General features: G+C 39.9%; 2 protein-coding genes across 5 annotated transcripts; both read left to right on the top strand.

Moving 5' to 3' along the window:
* The first annotated feature begins 167 nt into the window (after positions 1-167).
* mon1a (MON1 secretory trafficking family member A) lies at positions 168-5,410 on the top strand. 2 transcript variants are annotated; one of them, XM_020633896.3, is made up of 6 exons: positions 168-322; positions 782-933; positions 1,886-2,269; positions 2,369-3,134; positions 3,317-3,464; positions 4,309-5,410. In XM_020633896.3, the coding sequence occupies exons 2-6, from the start codon at positions 810-812 to the stop codon at positions 4,447-4,449; spliced, it is 1,563 nt and encodes a 520-aa protein (XP_020489552.1). In that variant the 5' UTR covers positions 168-322; positions 782-809; the 3' UTR covers positions 4,450-5,410. The 2 variants fall into 2 exon arrangements, with proteins under 2 accessions (XP_020489552.1, XP_020489553.1); XM_020633897.3 differs by having other exon boundaries at positions 181-322; positions 758-933.
* Positions 5,411-6,072: 662 nt separating this feature from the next.
* Positions 6,073-23,302, top strand: mst1rb (macrophage stimulating 1 receptor b). Of its 3 annotated transcripts, none has more exons than XM_029277340.2 (21): positions 6,084-6,266; positions 9,120-10,426; positions 12,812-12,988; positions 13,110-13,232; positions 13,915-14,085; positions 14,182-14,342; positions 15,326-15,461; positions 15,546-15,682; positions 16,022-16,201; positions 16,424-16,523; positions 17,182-17,400; positions 17,522-17,668; positions 18,169-18,322; positions 18,509-18,598; positions 18,721-18,933; positions 19,040-19,120; positions 19,334-19,515; positions 19,630-19,739; positions 19,883-20,048; positions 20,383-20,519; positions 21,927-23,302. In XM_029277340.2, the coding sequence occupies exons 2-21, from the start codon at positions 9,221-9,223 to the stop codon at positions 22,156-22,158; spliced, it is 4,122 nt and encodes a 1,373-aa protein (XP_029133173.1). In that variant the 5' UTR covers positions 6,084-6,266; positions 9,120-9,220; the 3' UTR covers positions 22,159-23,302. The 3 variants fall into 3 exon arrangements, with proteins under 3 accessions (XP_020489426.1, XP_029133173.1, XP_020489425.1); XM_020633769.3 differs by having other exon boundaries at positions 18,718-18,933; XM_020633770.3 differs by lacking the exons at positions 20,383-20,519; positions 21,927-23,302 and having other exon boundaries at positions 6,073-6,266; positions 18,718-18,933; positions 19,441-19,515; positions 19,883-20,023.
* Positions 23,303-23,537: the final 235 nt, after the last annotated feature.

The following is a 23,537-nucleotide window of genomic DNA, read 5'->3' as shown; positions in this document are numbered from 1 at the left end:
ATCAATGCAACGTTAAAGGTCAGAAATGGACAGAGCTAAATAGCAGAATCATATTTTTTTATTGAATTAACTCCATTGACCAACAATGCAAACATATTTCCAAACTGTAATAAAAATCAAATCCTCAGTTTTACCACTCCAGGTGGTTCTGTAACACAAAACTACAAATCCCATAGTTCATACTTCCGCAATTTAACAGGGCATGTTGACTAGCAAGAACAAGTACTTTTGTCTTGTCCCTACTTGTGACCTATCTGCACGTCATGTGTCAAGCGATTCGTTGAGCTCAACGAGCTAATGTTGACAGCTCTGGAAATGAAAGGTAATGATCTGGACATTTTTTATAAGAGTCACGGGACCTGTTGTAAAAAAAAGAAAGAACGCTATAGACCATACCCAGCTAATAGTTAGCTTTCGATGCTGTTGATTATCTGCTAAAGTTAGCGATCGAAGTAGCCTGTGAAGTCACACTGAAAGGGTGTGACTCAAGAAAGGTGTATTAAAAAAGTTGACGTAAACGCTTAAGTGAATGTTATATTACCAAAGTGTCAATAATGTAGTCCCAACACTTTGTAGCAACGACAATGAGACTGCTTCTACTTCAGGAGTGTCTTACATCACAAAAAGGGTTAAAGTCAGGCGGTAAAGTATGAGTGCCTTTTACACTAGAAGCTGTCTCATTACAGTAGTACAGCATGCGCATAACCTGATTTCCGGTCAAACTTAAGTGACCAAGTTGCTGGCTTGTTTCTTAAAGGTTTTGGTCGGTCTGTTCTGTCAGGTGTGTGTCCCTGCCAAAAGTAGCAGTGATGGATGGAGAAGCCCTGAGGCCGACTGCGTCATGGGAGAATGGTTATCTGGCTCCTGTGGACCACCTCCGTTCCGACAGGGCAGAAAGTCCCACACCAGGTCTGGTGGAGGGAACTGAACCTGGTGAGGTCCATAGTCTCCATTCCTTCATTGTCAACCGGCAGGACTGCAGTGTAAATCTGGTGATCAATCCGAACAGATTTTAAAGCTTTAAATATACTGAAATGTTATCTCTTCTGACTCTTCATGACTTTACCCTCTTAGAGTTTACCCTTTGGTTGCAACAATAAGTTAATGACAGCAGTTACAAACTACGCTCTTCCAGATACTTTTGATATGCTCTTATAATGACACCTTTTGGCCCATGCTCCATGGATTTATTACAAAACTTCCTAAATGTTTACAGTACACAAGAACAAGGTTAACAGTACACCATAGTTCCTAAAACAAAGGAACAGCTGCTATTACAAGTAATATCTCTTAAGGCTAATTTTGACCAAATGTTATTGTTGTTCTCATTTGATCTATCTATCTATCTATCTATCTATCTATCCAGGTTCAAGCTTATGATAAGGACTGTGAGTGTGTGTGAATTACAGTGGATCTATTGAAATGCCACTCTCACTTCCCTTTTTTTAACTTCACTGTTTAGTGTTTAACCCATTGAACCCATGACACCTACTTTGGAGGACTTTAGCCTCTGTACATGGGGCGCATGCACTAACCACTAGACCACTGGCACCCCCAAGAAAGTGTGTTTGTGTCATGGGGCTAGCATATTTACAGCAGAACAAGTATTTCAGTTTGAGTTTAAAGATATATAATTATTCCAGGAGAAACAATGCTCAATTTTAGATTGACATTTCTTTGCAGATTAATCTGCCTGACTCATTTTTTTTTAAAATCTACTATCTGTATTTCGTTTAGAGTTAAGCTATGACCAGAGTTGGATAATTTCTCTATGACTGCTCGCATGACTGGTAGCCTTTGATAGGGAAATGAAAGTGTATGTTTCATTTATTTTTAAATGACTCATTATTACTTTCACTTCTATCCCTTCTATCCCTGAATGCAGGTGCCGGTCAGAGGAGTGCTATGTTTGTCCGTGCACAGTCTTTTGAAGATCTGACTGCTGAGACTGAGGAGTTGGTTCGGAGGGAGGCTCAACTGGACAAACCCTTAGAGTCTGCAGAGGACCTCGAGGTGCTGGTGGGAGAGAAAAGCGTAGAGGACCAGCACAACAATGAGAATGCATCTGAGAGTAGGACAAAGGAGGAAGATGTGTCTAGTGAGGCATGGAGGAGCCACAGAAAACATGTGTTTGTGCTAAGCGAGGCTGGAAAGCCCATCTACTCCCGCTACGGCACAGAGGAGGCCCTGTCCAGCACCATGGGGGTGATGATGGCCCTTGTGTCATTCGTTGAGGCAGAGAAGAACATCATTCGCTCCATCCATGCAGGTTAGAATACAGTTAATAAGTAATATATAAAATGGTCAGAAACATGTTTATTAAAATGTCCTTAATTCATGTCAACTTTTCATTTTTTGTGTGTGTCAGATGGCTGTAAAGTGGTATTCCTTGCCAAGAGCCCTCTGGTCCTGGTGGGCGTGTCCCGAACCTCTCAGTCAGACAAGGAGCTGCTGCGAGAGCTGCAGTACATCTACTACCAGATTGTCAGCCTGCTAACACTCACCCAACTGAACCACATCTTCCAGCACAAGCAGAACTACGACCTGCGCCGCCTGCTGGCCGGCTCTGAGTACCTGACCGACAGCCTGCTGCATCGACTGGACCGAGACCCCGGTCTGCTGCTTAGTGCTGTCACCTGCCTGCCTCTTCCCAGCTCCAACAGGGATGTGGTGTCATCGAGCCTGCAGGCAGCCAAATCCAAAAGCCTTGTGTTCTCCATCCTGCTGGCAGGGGATCGCCTGGTGACTCTGGTGAGGAAAAAGGACCAATTCCTGCACCATATAGACTTGAACCTGGTCTTCAACCTTGTAGGCTCCTCATCGTCATTCCGGGAGGGGGAAGGCTGGACGCCCATCTGTTTGCCAAAGTTCAACACTGCAGGATTTTTCCACGCTCACATTTCTTATCTTGAGCCTGCTTCTGATCTCTGTCTGATCCTGGTCTCTACTGATCGAGAGGACTTTTTTAACATGTCCGACTGCAAGCAACGGTTCCTGGAGAGGCTGAACAAGCGCAGTGCCTACCAGGCCCTGAAGGAGGCACTCAAGTGTCCAAGTTATTGTGTGGAGCAGGTTGGCATCCCAGAGCTGAGACACTTTCTGTATAAATCGAAGAGCTCAGGGTTGTACACCAGGTGGGTAGGAACATCTGCTTGATCATTTTATACTTGTAATACATTTACCTAGGTGGTTTATTAAATGAAAAACATACTGTAAGTGTCTTAAGTAATTCAATTTATTTTGTCATGTCAAGCAACCTTCTTTGTCCAAGTATTCATGCATTTTCCGTTTCATAATACTTCATTTTTTTCTACAGCCCAGCATTTCCTGTAGTGTACCAGACTGATGAAGAGCAGGAGAGGCTGATGGAATTGTACCAGGACCTTCATAGCCGCTTGCATCATCCAACCAGACCTCTTCGCTCCTTGTATCGCTGTACTGAAAGTGAAAACCTGATGGCATGGGTAAGCTTGGCATTGTGAAGTGAGATGCTTGTAGTTTTTTTGGTGTTTTAAATTTAGCTCTGACTAAATTTTCACGTTATAAACGTCCCTAAACTAAGAAATACATCACAGACTTTTAAATTTACCAGCGCATCATCGTGAGACTTTTTGAATTTTTGCAAAAGTTGATCAGATCATCAAATGACACTGCCAAAACTGTTATTTCATCTCATGAAGGGGTTAGTTCCTCAGGATTGTGTAGCACTGATTAGTAAATCAGTTTAAGTGTACGTTTGTTTTAAAAATATATGAACAAGGAATCGTTTTTTTTTTTTAGATTTAAGCTTTAATCTACAGTCAGCCCTACATGCTTTCAAGAGAGAATATTAAGATTGATCTTCACTGGATCAGTTGACAGTGCATGTATTGAAAATGTGTTTTATACATTTCATAGGTTTGTACTGTACCTTTAATGCCTGAGGACATATAGCAGTAATCAAAGTCACTGCAACTGTAAATGAAACTAGTACCTTTGTTTCTCTTCCCCATTTCCATCCTTCTAAAATGTGTGCCGTTTGTGCTGAAGTTAATTTTAATTAGGTTTTAATGTTGCTCTGGTATGTTGTAAAGATCAGAAATTCTTGCAAACACATGCTGCATAAAGTCAGAGCATGCTTCTTCATACGTAGTGAAACTTGTTGTAACACGAGGGCCTTGTATTTCGAGAACTGAGCGAGGCATTTTAGTTTTACACTATAAATGCAAACGCAAACTTTTTATTTAATTTTTAAATATAATGTATTGTTGTATTACTTTTAACACCAGGCCCTATCATACCCATCATAAATACGACCTTCTTTTACAGGTGACAAGTGGCTTCGAGCTCTACCTCTGCTTCAGTCCACTAGGGACCAAGGCCTTGGCTGTCTCTGCTGTCACCAAGTTATTAAAGTGGATCAGGAAGGAGGAGGATCGCCTCTTCATCCTGAGTCCTCTCACATACTGAGCCTTTGCTAACAGTCCAGGTGTTAACAACAGCGACCAATAATGCACTAGTCAGTTCTGTGTTGAGAAAGATTGTCAAAGCTAAGCTTTATTCTTGCTTCTGGATTCATGGGATTTCATTCACAGATTTGTGACAAGACGGTATGGATTGTGTAATCAGGGTGAGTTAACGCTGTATTTTAATCCGCCAGATTTTTATGACTTTAAAATGTATGATATCGACAGGGTGGCGACGCATCATCAATATTGATGGCAAATCAACAACGACATACTGTGGCGTTTGTATGCTTTTGAAGTTGTTATAAATACATAATTATTTTACTTTAACTGTCTTAATTTGCCTCTGAGATTTAAAAAAAATGCTGCCTGTGTTTTTTAATGCTATCTGCTAAGTTACTTAAAAAAACTGGAAGTAATTGAGCACCTAAAGCAGAATTATAATCTCTTGTCATAAGACGTATTGTCAAAATATGGGTAAGGCACATTCCTGCATTTTACATGATGACCAATTACTGTAAGAACTATTGTCATTTTACCTCCATGCACTTTCTTTATGCAAAAGGCACTCCAAGAAAAATGTGTTCCTAAAACTGTAACCTGTTTTCTACTGTCATTTCATTGTGTTAACATGTATTATTAATGTAACTACATTTATGTCCATTCATTTCCCAGCGTCAGTTAGAATTTCCCTATTAACACTTCACTACTGTCATTCAGTATAATGAGCATAATAATTGAGAAAAGTATGTGATATTTTATGTACTTGTGACTAATCATCAAAGTTTGCTGTATTTCATGGGGTCCTGCTTTGCTTAATGAGTCCAACGATGCCACATCTGCCTTAATTGTTTTTTGTGTACAAAGCCAATAAATAAATGATAACATTATAGATGCAGGTTTATGGCTGCTTATAAATGAAAGAATAACTGAGTGGTAAGTAATAAAACTGACTCTCTAACAGATTCTGTGTCCTGATTCTGTCTGGCTTTACTCTGACAAACATTAGTGTTTCCTTGGTTGTAATATTTTCAATTCAATAGCCTAACTGTGGTGTCGATATATTAATCAACTATTGTCACTAATGCTTTTCTGATATATTAGGATGGGGATTTTCCGTGTACTATTTACACACCAGAAAAATTCAGTAGACCATTAAAAGACAAACCAGTAAGCATACTGGACAAACCAGTAAGCATACTGCACAAACCATGCACAAACCAGTAAGCATACTGGTCTGTTGGCATGATTCAAACATTTGGATGGGGATTTTCTGTGTACTATTTATACACCATAAAAGTTTAGTAGACCATTAAAAGACTTACCAGTAAGCATACTGGTCTGTTGGCAAAACAATAAGGAAATACTTGCAGCATGAGTCAAACATTTGAGAGTAGCACAGCAGAAAGGGGGAATGAATAGCATGTAAACTGAAATTGTTTTCCAGAAAAGAAAAGAAAAAGCCATTTAAATAAAAGTTAGTTAAAATGATTAAGCATCAAATAGTTGTATTGCATTGTGTAGGACTGGCCAACATGAGAGGTTGTTAACAGATCCTGTGGGTTAATTGGGCTTGTCGCTTCTGTCTGCCAGTCTGCAGCGGAGAGGGAGGAGCGAGCTGGGGATCTACAATACTGACTCGTACTAGAAGTTAAATCCGAAACCAACACAGTCGACACTTCAAGGCGCTTAGGGAGGTGTGAGATGGTTCAGTTTTATAGCAGAGATTAAACTATCGTGTAAACTTGAATCTCCGTGCTCTGAAGCTCTGAAGCTAGCAGTGACCATATCCCCGAAGAGGACAGTTTCTAACCTGAACAGGTAAGCCTTCCTCTACACACACAGCTACATGTCCCATGGAAAATGGATAAGAATCTGCCGTTTATCACCTCATAACTTTTCAGTTGTTTTTCTTGTAAGATAACATGGCAAAAAAAAAATCACAAAGTGAAAGGAAAACAGTTATTCTTTTGAGACATTTCAGTCATACCATAACAGGAGATTCGATTTTAAATACAGTCAAGTTCTTATGATCATTCACATAATTAAAATGGTTTACATTTCCTGAAGTTTATTTGATTATAGAGATGTATTGCCAAAAAATATGATTTAGTTGTGGATTTTGAAATTAATGAGTCGTGTGTGCTGCTTTATTTCTGTTTGTGATGCTATAACAGGAGGATATGAGGAGGGGGTTGTCAGTTGCATTTTCAATTCCAATAATAATGTGAGTGTGGTATTATTAGGTTTTTGTTTTGTGCAGCTGATAGAATTAGATACCATCCTGCTTGTGGATTTTAGCAATCAATGTCAGGGTTTAACAGACAGAATAAGAAATAGGAGCATTAACAGGATGGCAGGATAAAAAACATAACATGCCTAAATGGGCAAGAACAGGTACAAAGCACAATTAAAATGATTATGGTGGACTTGACCACTTGAGATTTATCTGGATAATTTTTTTAAAATAGCTGACTAACCAAAAAAACATGAATTTTCAGAATAAAGTAAAAGCAGAGCTGATGTGGTTCTGTACTGGTTTGAGAAGCATAATGTAGGTATACTGAATCAATACATGTGTCCTTGGGGTACAATATGTTTTGTCCATCGATTGTTGGACAGTGGATTGCCTCCTCAAATCCCTGTGGGTATTTGTGCATTCGATAATGAAAGAGAGGCACTCTTCCTCACTAATTACCTGTGACCAAAGTACCTGTGAGCAAGGCACAGATCCTCCTGCATGCCACAGCCAATACAACATCTCCCAATTCCTCACTGTAGGTTCTTTGTTCAAATAATTCATTGTGAAGAGACATGTGTGATGTATATTTGGAAAAGCAGACAGGTGAATAATGTTTTTTTGATGCAAATGCTGAAACATCAATAAAAAGATGATTAAGGTAAAAAGGAAACATAGACTATTAATCAAAATCACTTTCTGTTCAATTTGCTGTGATTATTTCCTCATGGCAGAAGTAAAGAATATGATGTTGTCAAAAAAACAGTCTGCACATCCAATAAACAGTCAAGAGATACACCACTGTAGCCTCATGCAAAAATCTGCCTTCTGACCAGACTGTAAGTAACACCATGATACATGAATGGAAACCTAGTTTCAACCATTAGCTTTATTAACCATGAACATGAACATGAAGAAAGTCAATCAGTGCCATTACTATGTATACCCATGTTCTCTAAACTTAACCTGAGTTCACAAAGAGCTGCAAATGTTAGAATGTTACACTGCACGAGTGGTATTCTGTGAATAATTGATGTAAAGACATCAGACTCTTGACTCGACATGTTTCCATAAGACTGCTTGCAAGCATAAGTGTCACTTTCTTGAAAGAAGTTTTGCAAGAGGGAAGTTCCTCTGTTTCTAAAAAAAAAATCAGCGCTGATGAGATTCTCTTACACGAGCAGAGGAGCTGTTTCTTTTTCACCTGGGACTTAATAAGGCACATAGCGCCTATGACCATCAGTCCGTGCATGTCTTTCCCCCTGAAAGGCACGTAGCGGTTGTGACAGGAATGCAAAGTGGAGAGGCTGAGGCTCTTTCTGAGCCTTTCCACGATGTGTCTAGTTAATGATCCACCAATAAGCGTCTGTTCAGGATGTAAAGGCTCTGCGTTGGAATCAAAGTTCCATATGGTTGGTTGCTGTATGAGGACTTGTGAGGATGAGTCATGAATAATGTTTATTTTCATTGAATAGAATGGTGCAATAATGTAAAAAGTCCAGTCAGCCTGTGGGAGAAAAAAAGATGGGATGTTTGTTAAACTAGAGTAAACATGAAGTAGCACGTACAGTATAAGTGTCTTGTGCAGGAAGTCACAATAAACTTAGTTTATCCATGTTTTACTATTCAGTGTTTCCCCTACCATTTCCCCCCCGCCCCCCTTGAAGGTCAAGTAAAAAAAAAAAAAAAAATGTGTATATATATACACACACATATTTTTTTTTTTTAAGATTCATTTTTGGGCTTTTTGTGCCTTTATTGTAGGGATATGATAGAGTCAGAAATCAGGGAAATAAGTCATTTAAGGATACCTTTCCAATAGAAAAGGACAGCTGTCATTAAAAGTAACCCATGAACACCAAGATTCCTTCAAGTGTTTGTGTCGGTGTGTCAGCGTGTCGGCGTGTGTGCGCTGTGAACCTAGGGGAAACACTGCTATTCTTACCTTGGAAAACACAGCCTTCTCTTAATAATGTAAACATTTCCTTTCATTGTTTGTTGTGAGTCCGAGAAACATTAGACTTTATGACCACATGTGCTTTTATCATCATTTGGGTCAACCACAATGTGTTTTATTGCATCAGATCTTTTAATCAGTGCAGAGCAGAGTATTGAAGGCTGATCTGAAGCACCCTTTCCATTGAAAAAATAATCTGTATAATTCTGTCAGTTATTTAAAAAAAAATCCTGGTTCACTTTTGAGTACAATAACATTTATTTGAGCTTTTCAAAATCTAGTAAGTAAAGGACCAGCTCACACATTTGTGAGAAGTGAAGATTGATACCTTAATTTGATCTCTATGTTTAATAATATGAAGCTTGTGCCAAGAGAACTGGTACCTAGCTGAGGACAACAGACCTGTAACCATTGGAAACCATCCACAAAGTGAATTTAATTACATTAATTACATCCTTTGTAATTTCTCCTCATTCAGGAATCAGCAGCCTGTATGAGGATGCTTTTGTCTGAACATCAAACCTGGAGGTAACCCCACGTCGACTGTGCTGCTACCAACCCTTGTATCTAGGAGTGGAGATGGTCCACTGGACCACACAGTGGGGGACATGTGCCTGGCTCCAGACCCTGATGGCCTTTGCCTTGGCCAACTGTTCCTCACTTGCCCCAAGCAATGTCAACTACTCTGTGGTGTACACCATGCCTTTTTTCCAGGCCCGGAGCCCGATCCAGAACATAGTCAACAACTCGTTTTACCAGGAGGTGTATGTTGCTTCTCAGAACGTGATTGAAGCTGTCAACAGAAGCTTGGAGAAGGTGTGGGAGCTTCGCACTGGGCCAGTTGGAAGCCCAGAGTGTCAGATATGCAATTTGTGCAATGTTGACAAAGATCCAAATTTTCTGGAGGACACAAACAATCAGATCTTGCTGTTGGATACCCTCTTCATGTATTTATACTCTTGTGGAAGTTCTCAGTATGGTGTGTGCTATTTTCACCAACTTACCTCAAATGGAGAGTCGCCTTCTCTGTCGAAGTGTTTATTCAGAAAGGATTCAAACTCTGCTGCCTACTGTCCTGACTGTGTGGCTAGCCCTCTGGGCACCAAGGTGACAATGGTTGAAGAGGGTCAGACTGTCTACTTCTTCATTGCCACAACTGTTAATGACAGTGTGACCCAGCGTTATGGAAGGAAATCTATATCAGTGCGTCGACCACTGGCAACAGAAGATGGTTTCTACAGTGACGTGCGTGGCCTAACTGTTCTTCCAGGTTTACGGAGGACATACAATATAGAATATGTGTACAGCTTTTTCACTCAGGAGTTTGTCTACTTCCTTTCTGTTCAGAGAGAGAGCCCTGATCAGGGCTCATCTCCGTTTCAGACTCGTCTTGGCCGTCTCCCACGGAATGAATGGGAGATGAAGCGGTATCGTGAGGTGATCCTGGAGTGTCGCTTTGAACCAAAGCGCCGTAGAAGGAACGTTGTCAGTGAACCTTATAAAGATGTGGTATACAATGTGGTTCAGGCAGCCCACTTTGGCAGGGCTGGCAGGGAGCTGGCAGAGGAGTTAGGGGCAGAGGAGGAAGATGACATCCTTTACGGGGTTTTTGCTGTAACTGATGACAATGGGGTGACGGAGCATGACTCAGCACTATGCGCCTTCCCGATGGATAATGTTAACAAAGCAATCGTAGACGGGGTGGATGACTGCTGTGAGTCTGGCCCAGAACAGCTCTCCAGAGGGCTCTGCCATTTTCAGCCCTGTGAGAGCTGTCCACACGAGGTAAGAGCATACGTCCATGCACAGCCATTCCAGGTGATTCATTTAGTTTGATCTATACTTTCAGATTAGGCACTGTCACTAAAATAGAAAACACCTAGTTTACATCTTTTCACGGCGGTAACCATTGGCTGACTCAGGCAGCAGGTATCTTGATAGGGCCTGTAAAACATCTTACAATGAGGGTTTGGAACAATAAAGTATATTTGTTGTATGATCTGTTACCACTTATAATATGAGATATTTGAAAATAAATCCCTGATCATCAATGAACTGTTGTTCACATTTTCCATAATACTGCTGCTGTTAGTTAATTTGAGAGTCTGTCATCAGGTCAAAGTCATTTAAAGTCTTTAGAGCAGTCCACCTGCTGTTGCAGTTGTGTAAATTAATTACAAGGAGCAAAAATCTTGGTGTATCTTCTAAAAAATCCCCAATCACAAACAAACACAAAATCTGTATTCTTTGAAGCTACAATAAGACTTAGGGTCTTAGTTGAAAAACATGTATTGCTGAGTTAGATAAGAAGATTGATAATTTCACTGTCATACCTATGCACCTAGTTTGAAGCTACACCTACTGTAGGAGCTAGCTTAACATAGCTAGAAACAGGTGGAAGCAGCTAGCTAGGCTTATCAAAAAAACAAACAATCAATGTTGAAAACATGGCCGGGAGCAGTCATTTTCTGGAATGTTGACGTCATTGTGAGGTTGACACAACCTGCAGAGAATTATTAATAGTATTTGGTTGTAATAACTGAGCTTCATAAGTGCTGCTACTTGTTTTCGTTTGTTGTGCGTTTACTGCTAAGCTACGCCGACTGCCTGTTGGCTCTAGCCTCATACTACTGAAAGAGTTTATTAAAATAAGAAACCCCACTGAACATTTCTCAAATACTGTCAATAAATCATGGTGAAGACATTTTTAATGTGATGGCAAGGGCTGATATATGATATGTACATTGTATTACAATTTTGTTTTGGACTGTGAATAATCATGTACTAAATGAACATCCTCTTCATTTTATATCAGAGCTTGTAGTTGAGTTGCCCATGAAGGGAAACCCTTTGTAATACTGAGATTATTCATGTTGCAGCCTGCAACTAGAACCACCTGTATCAGCGTTTACGCAATCAGATTTTTCAAGGAAACAGATTGAAAAATAATTAAATGAAAAAGTCAGTGTCACACTTATCACTATTCAGAAGCGACTTATATGTATTGCATCAAGTGAGTGGTTTCTAAGATTAGAGAGGGAGAGGGATTTCCTACATTTGTTTGTAGCCTATTAATGGGAACATTTTACATTGGAGAGTGAGATTATATGGTTAGACTTGTTAGAAAACAGATGTGACTCCAACACTTTGACTTCATTCAGGTATATGTCTTGCTGAAAAATATACCCTGTGTTTAATTCTAAGATGAGGTTTATAACTAATGCAAACCTGTTAGTTTTAAACAAATAAATACTATTTTACTTGGACTAGCAAAACTTTTCTCCCAATATTTCTTGTAGTTTGTGGCTTTTGGCTGCTGTTTTGTTTTCTTTCATTGATAACGTGCAGTGTCTTTAAGCTATTCAATATTCAAATTTCAATGAATTTTAGGGTTGAGTAAACTGACTTTAAGCCAAGCTTTTATTCTCCCCTAAGATTTGCAGTTGAATGACTTCAGTAATTAGTACTCCAGGCTTTTATCATACAGCAGAGGATGCATGTACAATTATTTTTTCATCCTCTGCCTATAACAAGGTTTCTTGTTATTTTTATATATTGGTTTTAAGGATATTAAGCCGTGTTTGCACAAAGACACCCTTTAATCAAACAGCGTTCCACCCTGCTCTGTGTCTATAGCTACAAGGCAATCCCCTGTCTCTTATGAAGCACATTATCATTTATCATGGCCGACGAGATAACAAAATGATCATATTATCAGATATTCTCATGGTCACCCTGGTGACAAGCTCAGCTCATACCATGCTCATTTCTGACAAGCCAACACCATACAGCTGTAAGAAAATATTATTGTCTACGAATGTAGAAATCATTTTGAACTCATTAAAAAACCTCCTTCAGCTGTCTTGCTAATTTGAGTAATTTCCTACTGTTTGGCTTTAAAGCAGCATTAAGGAAAATGTGATATTCTATTGCGGACTTTTGTCATAAAGACCTTATGTCCTGGTAATGGTTTATCAGCTAGGCACTTTGGAAGTGACGACTTATTACCTACACTAATATGTGTCATACCGCCACCAGATGTTGACCATAATGTGACTGCACTTGTTTGATAGTATACTTAAAATAATGTACTTTTTTCTACTTCTCTCTCTAATTTATTGTTTTTTTATATTCTTGTTTTTTTCTGGATCTCGGTGGAATTGGTCCTAGAGCATGGAGAACAATGCCACATGCAGAGACCATCCTACGATGGTGTCAAAGCCTTACTATAGAGTTGACCTCTTCAACAGGCAGATGACAGACGTCCTGCTCACATCTCTGCTGGTCACAACTATAGAGAACAAGACTGTAGCTCATATCGGCACCTCTACTGGACGCCTGCTGCAGGTATATGGCTTGATTTCAACATTATTGACTTTAATATCAGTCTTTTTTTTCTTTAATCTTTCATTACTTGAACACTTGTATGATCCTACCAACAAAACATGTATTGTGTCTATTTTGGCAGCTTGTATTGACAAGATCCAGCCCTGTTATCTTTGCCAATTACTCTTTGGTTGAGAACAAGAGAGTGTCATCAATTGCTACTGTCTACTCATCAGAGTATCTTCTTTTTGTTGTTGGAGATAAGGTAAGAGAGCAATCCCATGTTTTCTATTTTAAGTAAAGCAAACCCTCTGGACAGATTCTATGAATATTTGTGGCTTAGTGAATATTATCTCCTTCTGAGTGCTGGAGGATCTTGTGGACAACGTTCCACCCACAGTGGTTTTCCTGCCTTCTGCCCAATCGATGCTGGGATATGGTTTGACTACTGTGACCAGCAGAATGCATAAGTGGCGAAACAAAATCAATGCAATTGATATAACCTTGTAGTTTAGGACAGGATGGATATAAGAGGCTGAGGCTGGATCAATACTCACATGGGATTATTACGTTTTGTTGACATTGGGACAAAAAAGGAGGCAAAACTCAACAGTTTATCATCTCTTTGGTCAGATAAACACAGTTAACAACATTTATGTTATCCAATGCTGTGGAGTTTTAACCAAAGAGAGAAGACAATTTGATGTTGAACATTTGATATAGATAGGGTCATTATTTGAATACATTTATTGGACTTCATTTTGGAAAAAGAAGCTGGTTATCTGACCTCTACAGTATCACTCTGGTACTGAAGCCCAGTATCAATTAACATCTCACTGTTGAAATAAATAAATTATTGAGGAGTAATCTTCAGTCATTCTATTTAGCTGTGTTAATTGCCGCATTAATAATGAAAGAGCATATTTTGTGACCTCTCTCCTTTTCAGATGTTCCAGGTTCCCCAGCGAGGGCCAGGCTGTCAACACTTCCTCACCTGTGCAATGTGTCTGACAGCCCCCAAGTTTATGGGCTGTGGCTGGTGCTCTGGAGTGTGCTCCTGGAAGAGTGAATGTCACAGGCGCTGGAGGAACGAGTCCTGCCCACCAGTGATCACTGGGGTGAGATTTGTTCAGTAAGGCACTATACAAAGTCATTTTGTGCCACTAAACATTTCATTTCAAGTAGGCACCGTATATTCTGCTTTATTGACGCAGTTCTTTCCACGGACTGCTCCCCCTGATGGTCAAACAGAGCTTACAGTGTGTGGATGGGAGTTCCAGTCGCCTTTAAGGCCTGCCATCACCTCCAGAACCCACCAGGTCCGACTGGGACAGACACCTTGCGCTGTGATTTCAGCCAAAAGCAATACGACACAGTGAGTGTCTTTGCAGGGTTTGTCCTGATTCAACAACAACCTTTCATACTGTTGTTATTTTTTTGGACAATCCTGCCTTTGGAATATACTTCCACTGAAAAAAAAAATAGCTGAATTCATTTTCAAGAAGTCTTCTGAGGAAGTGACAAAGCTATTTTTTTGTGCACAGATATCCATCTATTCAGGCCCCTAATAATTTACATAAAACTCTTTTGCACTGACTGTTGAACATAACTACAAAATATCCAGTCCAGACATTGAGGGACCAAAACTTTATATATGACCTAATCTGCCTTTTCACTAATACATGTAAATATCTCAGAGTAAGAAGAAGCAGAGTAGAGTTTTCTGGCACACCAACCACCAAGGTGCATGAAGAGTGAAAGGCTTAAAGAGGTCAAAAAGCTCCAGCATCACTTGGAAGTATGAAGATCAACTTCTTTAAAAGGATGCGTTTCGGCTTGTGGCCTTCATCAGGGTCATCCAATGAAGGCCACGAGCCAAATCGCATTACTTTAAGAAAGTTAATAAAGTTTATCTTTATAGTACAAGTGTTGCTGGAGCTTTTTGACCAATATCTTAGTGTAACAAAGTAAATGTCACATTTTCCCAAACACAATACACAGCCAAGACTGGTAGTGTACAGACATAAAGATAACCATACTGTTTTAAATGGCAAATGTCATCGTGCTCATGCTGACGTTGAGTACAAATGTTGTGAATGACATTCGTTTTGATGAAACTTTGTGAAATTACAGTTTAAGGTGTAAAATTACAACTGATTAAACATCTAAGAGCTGATTTCTTTATCTTTTCATAGATTCAGCTATACCTTGTTCTACAGAGAGGAACTTTACTTATAGCTTTATTTTAGCTATCTCCTGAATATGTTCAATACTTTTAATAGAACTGATAAGTCACTTTCGTTGCAGTGAATGTACGTGCCACTGACATTCTGTGTGTTTTGTTGTGCTGCTTTTAAGCCTGGTGTGCAAGATTCGCTCTGGAGCCACCGAGCTGTCAAAACCAGTCAACATTACAATGGAGGTGCATGAGGGCAAGGTGGACGGCCGCTACTCTATCGATGGGAAGGCAGAAATTCCAGGATTCACATTTGTGGTACTCTTTGCTGCCTTACTAAGCTTTCAAGATTTCAAGGAATATGATGAGCAATTTATTAACCAGAATGAACTGTTCCGTCAGATTCCAAACATCACAGAAATCCAGCCCAACTACGGGCCTCGTGTTGGAGGCACACTCATCACAGTGTCAGGGCCTCACTTGGACGCTGGGAGGACAAGGAGAGTCACTCTGAATGACATGCCCTGTCCAATAAAAAGGTCTTGGAATAATATCATTCTTTATCTGTTTTCATGTCAAATTTCCCACCAAAAGCTTGCTGTACATGCCCTAGTTCCGAGAAGTAAAGTTGATGAGTTGCTGCTCAAAACATTTTCATTGCCACAATTAGGGGAACATGTTCAAACTTGATTATACAATCATGGTTTGGAAAACTCCAGGTTGACTTCTGGAAAGGCCTTGGTACTCAAAGCCTGACTCAGAACACAGATATTTTGTTTTTGCTGTTGATGTTATCTTATTGAACTCTGAAAAAGTATTTCAAAGCTTGAAGCTCTTTGATCTGTTACAGTCATTCACATACCTTGGTCTCTCCCCAGAGTCACAAAGGCTAAAGGCAATGTGTCCTCCATCATCTGTCTGTCCCAGCAAATCTCAGAGGTGAGGGACGTTCCTCTGAGTGTTTTCATCGACAAGTCACCTGTCCTAACAACAAAGGTGTTTTACTACAGAGAAAACCCAAAGATTACATCCATCCTGCCGGGCTGTAGTTTTGACAGGTAGGCCACAGAGACCTCCAGTACAAACAGCTGATATGTTTCTTGATTTGAAAACAAATCGCTTAACTCAAGACAAAGAAAACACAAAAAAGAAAAATGTACTTTCTATACATTAACATTGCTGTTCAAACAAATCTTTTCATTTCAAATATTTAACTGTGAAAGAGATTATATCATTTCACCTGACACATTTATCGTCTCTCACATTTGTCTGTATTGCAGGGGGTCCAAGATTGTAATTGAGGGGGAAAACCTGGATTCTGTTTACCGAACCATCATCCGCTTTAAACCCAATGAGAGCCACTTAAAACCTGTGACAAGGGTACAGTGATCATCTTAATTTGAAGTAGATACATTCAAAAGCATTTTCTGTAATAAGTCTTTAGTTTTAGAACACCTGATACCCTTAACTATCATATGCCATTATTTTAATGTCTGGGCCAAGCATGAACCTATTTCAATCAGGAGAGACTGGAGTAAGAGTTTACAATTATTTATTTAACAGTTTAGGAAAAGATAAATATGCAATGTCTTTGGCAATTAGTCTTCATGCACTTAGAGGGGTAGCGATGCTGACAGCAGGATAGGATACTCCCCTATGGAGTCTAGTGGTGATGGTGATAGAAGAATGCAGGGGGTGATGAGGTGTGGGTTTCTGAGGCTGTATCTGAACTCTGCTGAGCTGGAATGGAGGTGAATCGGGCGGAGGAGGGTCACAGCGATCACACTGAAATGACAAACTGACTACAGAAGAGAGAAAACAGATTTTAAAATTTGACAGCAGCAGGATGATTGGTTGAGAGAGGTTGTGGCAGAATCTGGTTGGATTATAACTTAAAGAGTAAGATTGATCACCAGAGCAGGGAGACGGAGGAAGTGGTAGAGAGGGAGTGGCTAAGTTGAATGAAAAGAATGTACTGAATATGTGTGTGAATGTGCTTGAACTTGCGCTGAGCTCCATTATTACACTGTTTTTTTAGGAGTGCATAGGCAAGTCCTTGCCTACAAGGATGGAGTGTCTCTCCCCTGTGTTCCATAGAGATGAGACGGAGAAAGGACAGCTTTCTTTTGACATGGATGGAGCTTTGGGACTTTGGAACAAAGAGTTCTCCTACCACCCCTATGGCGAGCCCATCCCTTTTGAAACAGAGGGACATGTGCTGAGTTTGTACCCCGGGTTTGACGAAGTTTCATTACATGTAAGGAATAGTTGTGAGGATATTTGCAATTAATTGTGAAAAAAAAACGCTTTGCTAAGTTGTGATTTATTCTTAAACGTATTAATTGGTTTCAAATCCCAACCTTTATCTCTGATTCCAGCATCAAAAGCTGAATTTGGTGAGCTCCTGTATGACCATCATTATGACAGTGGCAGGTGTTAACTGTGATGCAAAAGTCCTGGATAATGAGATCACCTGCAGGATCCCCAAAAACATGACCATTCCCAGTGAGGGGCTACCAGTGAAGGTAAGTCTTGTTGAATGAATCACTGACTTACCTGGACCCAGCATGTAAACAGGAATCAAATCATTCTTAAATATTGTGCAAACACACTGGAGAGAAGCCATCATATAGGGGCTAGAGCTAGGTTATGCAAGCAATCAAAATCAGTGAACTTCCAGGAATAGAGCAACATATTTGGAATACTTTTAATACTATCATACCAAGATTGATTCCAGTAGTGTTTTAAACATCAGTCCATTCATCTTTTCATTAATCATCAGTCTGTCATCTGGATTTATGTTTTTTGTTTTAGTTGTCTTATAAAAATAAAACGGTAACTTAGTCTTAAATATCACAGTTGAGCTTATGCAGAAGTAGATCCTGAACCTGTTCTTCATTATGTTTACACATACATAAGAGTTATTGTTAATAGTTAAAAACTTAAGAGTTCAGCTCGAGCAGTCAAAGAGTGTTAGTAATGCAGCATCACTAGTATTCATTTTCTCTGACGGACTGTTCTTTAGATCTCCATCAACGGGCAGGTCCACAATGTTGGAGCTGTGGTGAGGGTCAGCAACCACTACATGGTGGGCATTGTTTTGGGGATCTTGGCGGCTCTGGTGGCAGGGGCGGTGCTGGCCTTCATTGTCATGAAACACTTAAGGAAGAAGAAGAAAGGTGGGCTCTTCTGTGCTCTGTGGACCTTGATCACACCTGTTTATACAACAGTTAGCAGCAGTGGTGGGGATTGCTGGGCTGAACTACACAAGTCATTGAACTAGAACAGCCCTGGTGTAGCACAATATGTACAGGTGCTCTACTTCTAGGGTTGATGATTAAAAAGTATTGTTCAATATTTTTCAGCCTCAATGGTAGAGAGCCGCTTGTCTCACAGTGTGAACCGCTCAGTTACAAACAATGTGGAGCTGTCGCCAGTTGGAGACTACAGGAGAGGTGACTGCCTTGCTAAGCGCTTAATATACCACTCTTTATATTTGTAAGGCTTACTTCTTTATGACTTACATACCATCTTGACTCTCATTAATAAACTCCTCTTTCTTGGTTTTTACCAGTAGTCTCCCTGAATCCTCCCTCCCCACTGGTGGGGCCGGTGGTGTTCCCCAGGCTAGCCTACGCTGCAGGTAACATTGATCCTACCCACACTCCCCTCATGCCTACAGATAAGATCTCCATCTCCAGCTTTAGGCCGGAGCTGCTGGAGGAGGTGAAGGACGTTCTTATTCCTGCTGAGATGCTTCTTGTGCAGCACCACCGCATCATAGGGAAGGGTAAGGAACCCAGGCTGCTATCTAAAAATAAAAACTGTCTAAAGAAAGCCTCGTACAGGCCATGTCATATTTTGGAACCAGCTGTATTCCAGTCTCATTCCTGCAGGTCATTTTGGGACTGTCTATCACGGCTACTTCAAAGACCACAACAACAGAGAAATCCACTGCGCTGTCAAGTCTTTGAATAGTGAGTACCACCTTCTTAGTGGGTGTTCACATATACACCATTCTCAGGAAAGTATACTGAAAGTATATTCAGTTTATCTGCTGTGGGACCAACTGGCCGAGGATTTGAAATGTTTTCTGAGTACTTTTTTCGAAACTGTTTTTTTAAATTGAGTTGTCAGTATCCTCTTTTCTATTTAAGTCCATAATGTCTATCTATGTGTATGTGTTTTAGGAATAACAGATGTTGAGGAGGTGGAGCAGTTTCTGAAGGAAGGCATCATAATGAAGGGTTTCCACCACAGTAATGTGTTGTCTCTGCTTGGCATCCTCCTGCCACAGGAAGGGCTCCCTCTAGTGGTGCTACCATATATGAAGCATGGGGACCTGCGGCACTTTATACGCTGCGAGAAGCGGGTGAGGCTCGTTAAAACATTCATCTGAATTATACACAGCTCACTGTTGACTATCAAATATGCTATCAAAAGGTGTCCAATGACATCCTAAGTCAGTTTTCTTGTCTTCTTGCAGAACCCCACTGTAAAGGATCTGATTGGCTTTGGGCTGCAGGTTGCCAAAGGGATGGAATATTTGGCTCAGAAGAAATTTGTGCACAGGGATCTCGCAGCACGTAACTGCATGTGAGTCACCAAGATGTGTGGAGGAATCAGCATTTAAGGAACCCCTCTTTGAATAAATGTAGAGAGGCATTTCATGGTGCATATTTCTTAAAGGTTGTTACGTCAAAGTGCTCAGTTATAATGTTTTTTTTCTTTTTCTGTAGGCTGGACGAGTCATACACGGTCAAGGTTGCAGACTTCGGCATGGCCAGAGATGTTTTCGATAAAGAGTATTACAGCGTTCAGGATCACAGGAAAGCCAAGCTGCCCGTTAAGTGGATGGCCATCGAGAGTCTGCAGACACAGAAATTCACCTCCAAGTCTGATGTTGTAAGCAAATTATTATCTACTGCTAAATGGTACTTTAATAACTATTATTTTGATAGGGTATGGCACTGATAATTAAACTATATTCTGCTGCCTTTAAATCAAATATTTACCAACGTAAACAAAACTAGCTAACATCGAGTTTTGTGAGCTACTGGGTCAGTTAGGTGTTTTGGACTTAATAATTCAAATATGTATAATAATAACAAAGTCAAATAAAGAAAGAAAGTTTTGTCTATGTCTTTATTTGTAATTTTCTCAACTCAACACGGATTGGGAGTCCCTTTCTGAGCCTTTGAAACAGTACTTCCTGTAACCTTTGCCTCTCTTGATGCAGTGGTCCTTTGGTGTGCTGATGTGGGAGATGCTGACCAGAGGAGCCAGCCCCTACCCAGAGGTGGACCCCTATGATATAACACATTACTTACTGAAGGGCAGAAGACTTCCCCAGCCTCAGTACTGCCCTGACCCTTTGTAAGTAATAGAAGTATATCATTTTTAGCCCATACCTGTTGAATTGGACCAAAAAATTATTGTTCATTTTCGCTGTTGTTTATGTCTCGTACACCCTTTGTAAAATTCTGAAGAATAAATCACTAATTTAGTATGAATACTTTTACTACAATGAAACTAATGCAGACCCTCAGCAACAAGAGAAAAGGTACAAAGTCCCAAAGTCAAAGCTGTAAGAACAAGATGTTTCTATGGTCACTCAGTAGTGTGAAACCAGTCAATTGTCCACTACTTGGTATTATGACACAGTTAGGCAATATAGGTTAGGAGTTAATGTACACACACACACACACACACACACACACACACACACACACACACACACACACACACACACACACACACACACACACACACACACACACACACACACACGCACATACAAACATGCTCGCAAAACTTCTTACACAAATGTTTCTGGACTGATAATGATAAATCTCACGGACCAGAAACTTTTCCCACTAATTTACAGATTGATGGAGAATAAATCAACCATTCATATCTCTTGTCCACTATGGCTTTGTTACACATCCAATTTGGGTAAAGGGTCAAATAAGCAGGAGATAAAATTATCTTACACTTTCAACTCTTTCTACTTTAAATAAAACTAGAGCCAACCTAATGGTTTCCAGTAACATGGCATTGAATGAAGAATGTAAAGCAAACAGCTAGTTTGGCTCTGTGTAATGGTACCAGAATCCACGTTATGTGTTTAGTTATTTCTTGTCAGGAACCAACCTCGTGGTGTCCTGACAACTGTAAAAAAATGAAATTGTATATGTATATTATAAACCTGACTAACTGTTCCCCACTCCTCGTCTTCACACTAAGCTCAAAATCTTGCTGTCTCACGCTGAAAATGTTCCGTACATATATGAGAGTAGTTTCATCTTTGCATCGAACTTGCAGCAAAAAATCAAATGATTGAATTTTCCTCATGGTTGAACTTTTCCTTTACATGGTTGCATTATTTAACTCACTTCAGTGTATTCATTGTATTACATTTTACACTCCTCCTGCATACTCACAGAGCTATTGTTAAATGTCAATCAAGCACAGTCTTCACATTCCCACACAGTCCTTACAGGAGGCCTTTTAGGTAAAATGACAAAACAACACCTGTGTTTACTGTGGGTGCAGGTTTTTTCTTTTTCATCAAGCGGCCTTAGACAGATAAAAAAACAACACTTTGCAAGATCCTGTATTTCACTTCTGCTAGGAAAAAAAAAGGTCCATAGCGTGGGTCAGTATCCAACTGTGTAAAATGCCCGCTTAACGTTACATATTAAAATGCATCATTTTTATGCTAGCCAATCAAAACATGACATTCAATGCTTGTTTAGAAACAGACTCACTGTGTTTTTCCAGGTACAGCATTATGCTTGAGTGCTGGGACCCTGATCCAGAGTTGAGGCCCAGCTTTGCTACATTGGTGTCAGCTGTGTCCACCATTCTTTCTGACCTGGAGGGAGAACACTACATCAGTCTGAACATTACCTACGTCAACCTGGACCAACCAAGGCCCTACCCGGCCCTCACAGAGTCTGCTGACGAATATGACTCAACGGATGTTGAAGACTCAGGCTCAGTCTCCTCCTGAGCCACTCCTCTTCCCCCTTTGACTTTATGCTGATATCAATGCTAGCAGCAAGAGCACAAAGAAAACCCACTGCCAGACCACAATGTGTCTCAAACAGTATCTGAAACAGAGACATTCCTAATGTGTTTGTGCAAGAAAGTGGTTGTAAGATCCTTTCACTGGACAAAGCAGACCCTCAGGCAGCTTTGGAAGTTCAAAACTTTTGCAGCTTACAGTAGATGAAGTTCAAGCTTCCAAACTCACATCTTAAAAGTATTGAATAGACATGTATCCATTTTTATTCACTGCCACAAGATTTCACTGGTCATTTTTTTGAGCTGGCTCAACAAATTAAGTCTTGTTAATACTTCTTATATGTTCCTTGAAAAGTTAGCTTACACTGGGATACTACATGTGTGCAGGTTAGCTAGAAAGCTAAAAACTTCAGTTTCAGAAACAGTTTCAGATTAATAGACATTGATTTTCTCACATACATTTTTTTCAATTCAATTAAAAAAATACTGTATTTGTTATAAGCTGTTTTTTTTCAAAGTATTGGCTGCAGTATTAAGGAAACAAGTAAAGAAAAGCTAAGCTACAATGCAAAGTGAAGTCCATATAATTCAGTAACACATTCATTTATTTTTTTACATCTTAAAATGTAGTGCACTGCTACAGCAGCAGGGCCATTTGTATACATATATGTTCTTTGAGCTTTGCTTCAAACTGTGTTTCAACTGTGCTGAACTCAAGTCCTGCACAGAAATGATCATCAAACTCTTCACTGTCTTTAATTCTAAATGTCTTTGTAGTGGCTGTTAGAGGCAGACATACAAGGAAAATATATTTCTATCATTTTTAACTGTGGTTGGTACATCCAGCTTGTAATGCTCTGAATTATGTGACCATACACTGCTACTTACACAGAAATATTTATTTTGCCACCCACAGCATAGTGTACTGTTACGTTTGAAGAGCCCATGTGTGTATATGTTTAGTTAGACAAAACCTTTGCTTTTAATTGTTTTCTAGTGTACCTTAAGTAATGTATGCTTTGGACTAATACTTTTTAGGGCACAATGCTCCACAAACACCGAACCTTTGGCTTGTATATCTGACACAATGTCTTTGAGTTCGTGTAATAAATTAAGTATTTATTTGTTTATAGATTTGTTTTCATGCTGTGGACTTACAGTGAATATTTAAAACTTCATGTCTAAGCCACATCAATGTTTTCCCATGTTTTCCATGATAAATGATGTAACTCACAGTCTTATTCTACATTTTGCCTGTAGAGGGCAGCGTTCTGTTGAACATTAGTCGTTATTGTTCCTGAAGATGTTCACAGAAACACGGATGCAGCCATCCCTTTGTGTGCGTCAGTTTAGCAGGAACACTGG

This window comes from Labrus bergylta, chromosome 5 (genome assembly GCF_963930695.1).
Source record: "Labrus bergylta chromosome 5, fLabBer1.1, whole genome shotgun sequence".
NCBI classification, from domain to species: domain Eukaryota; kingdom Metazoa; phylum Chordata; class Actinopteri; order Labriformes; family Labridae; genus Labrus; species Labrus bergylta.
Note: the sequence above shows the minus strand (reverse complement) of the source record. Positions and strands in the feature narration are given on the sequence as shown.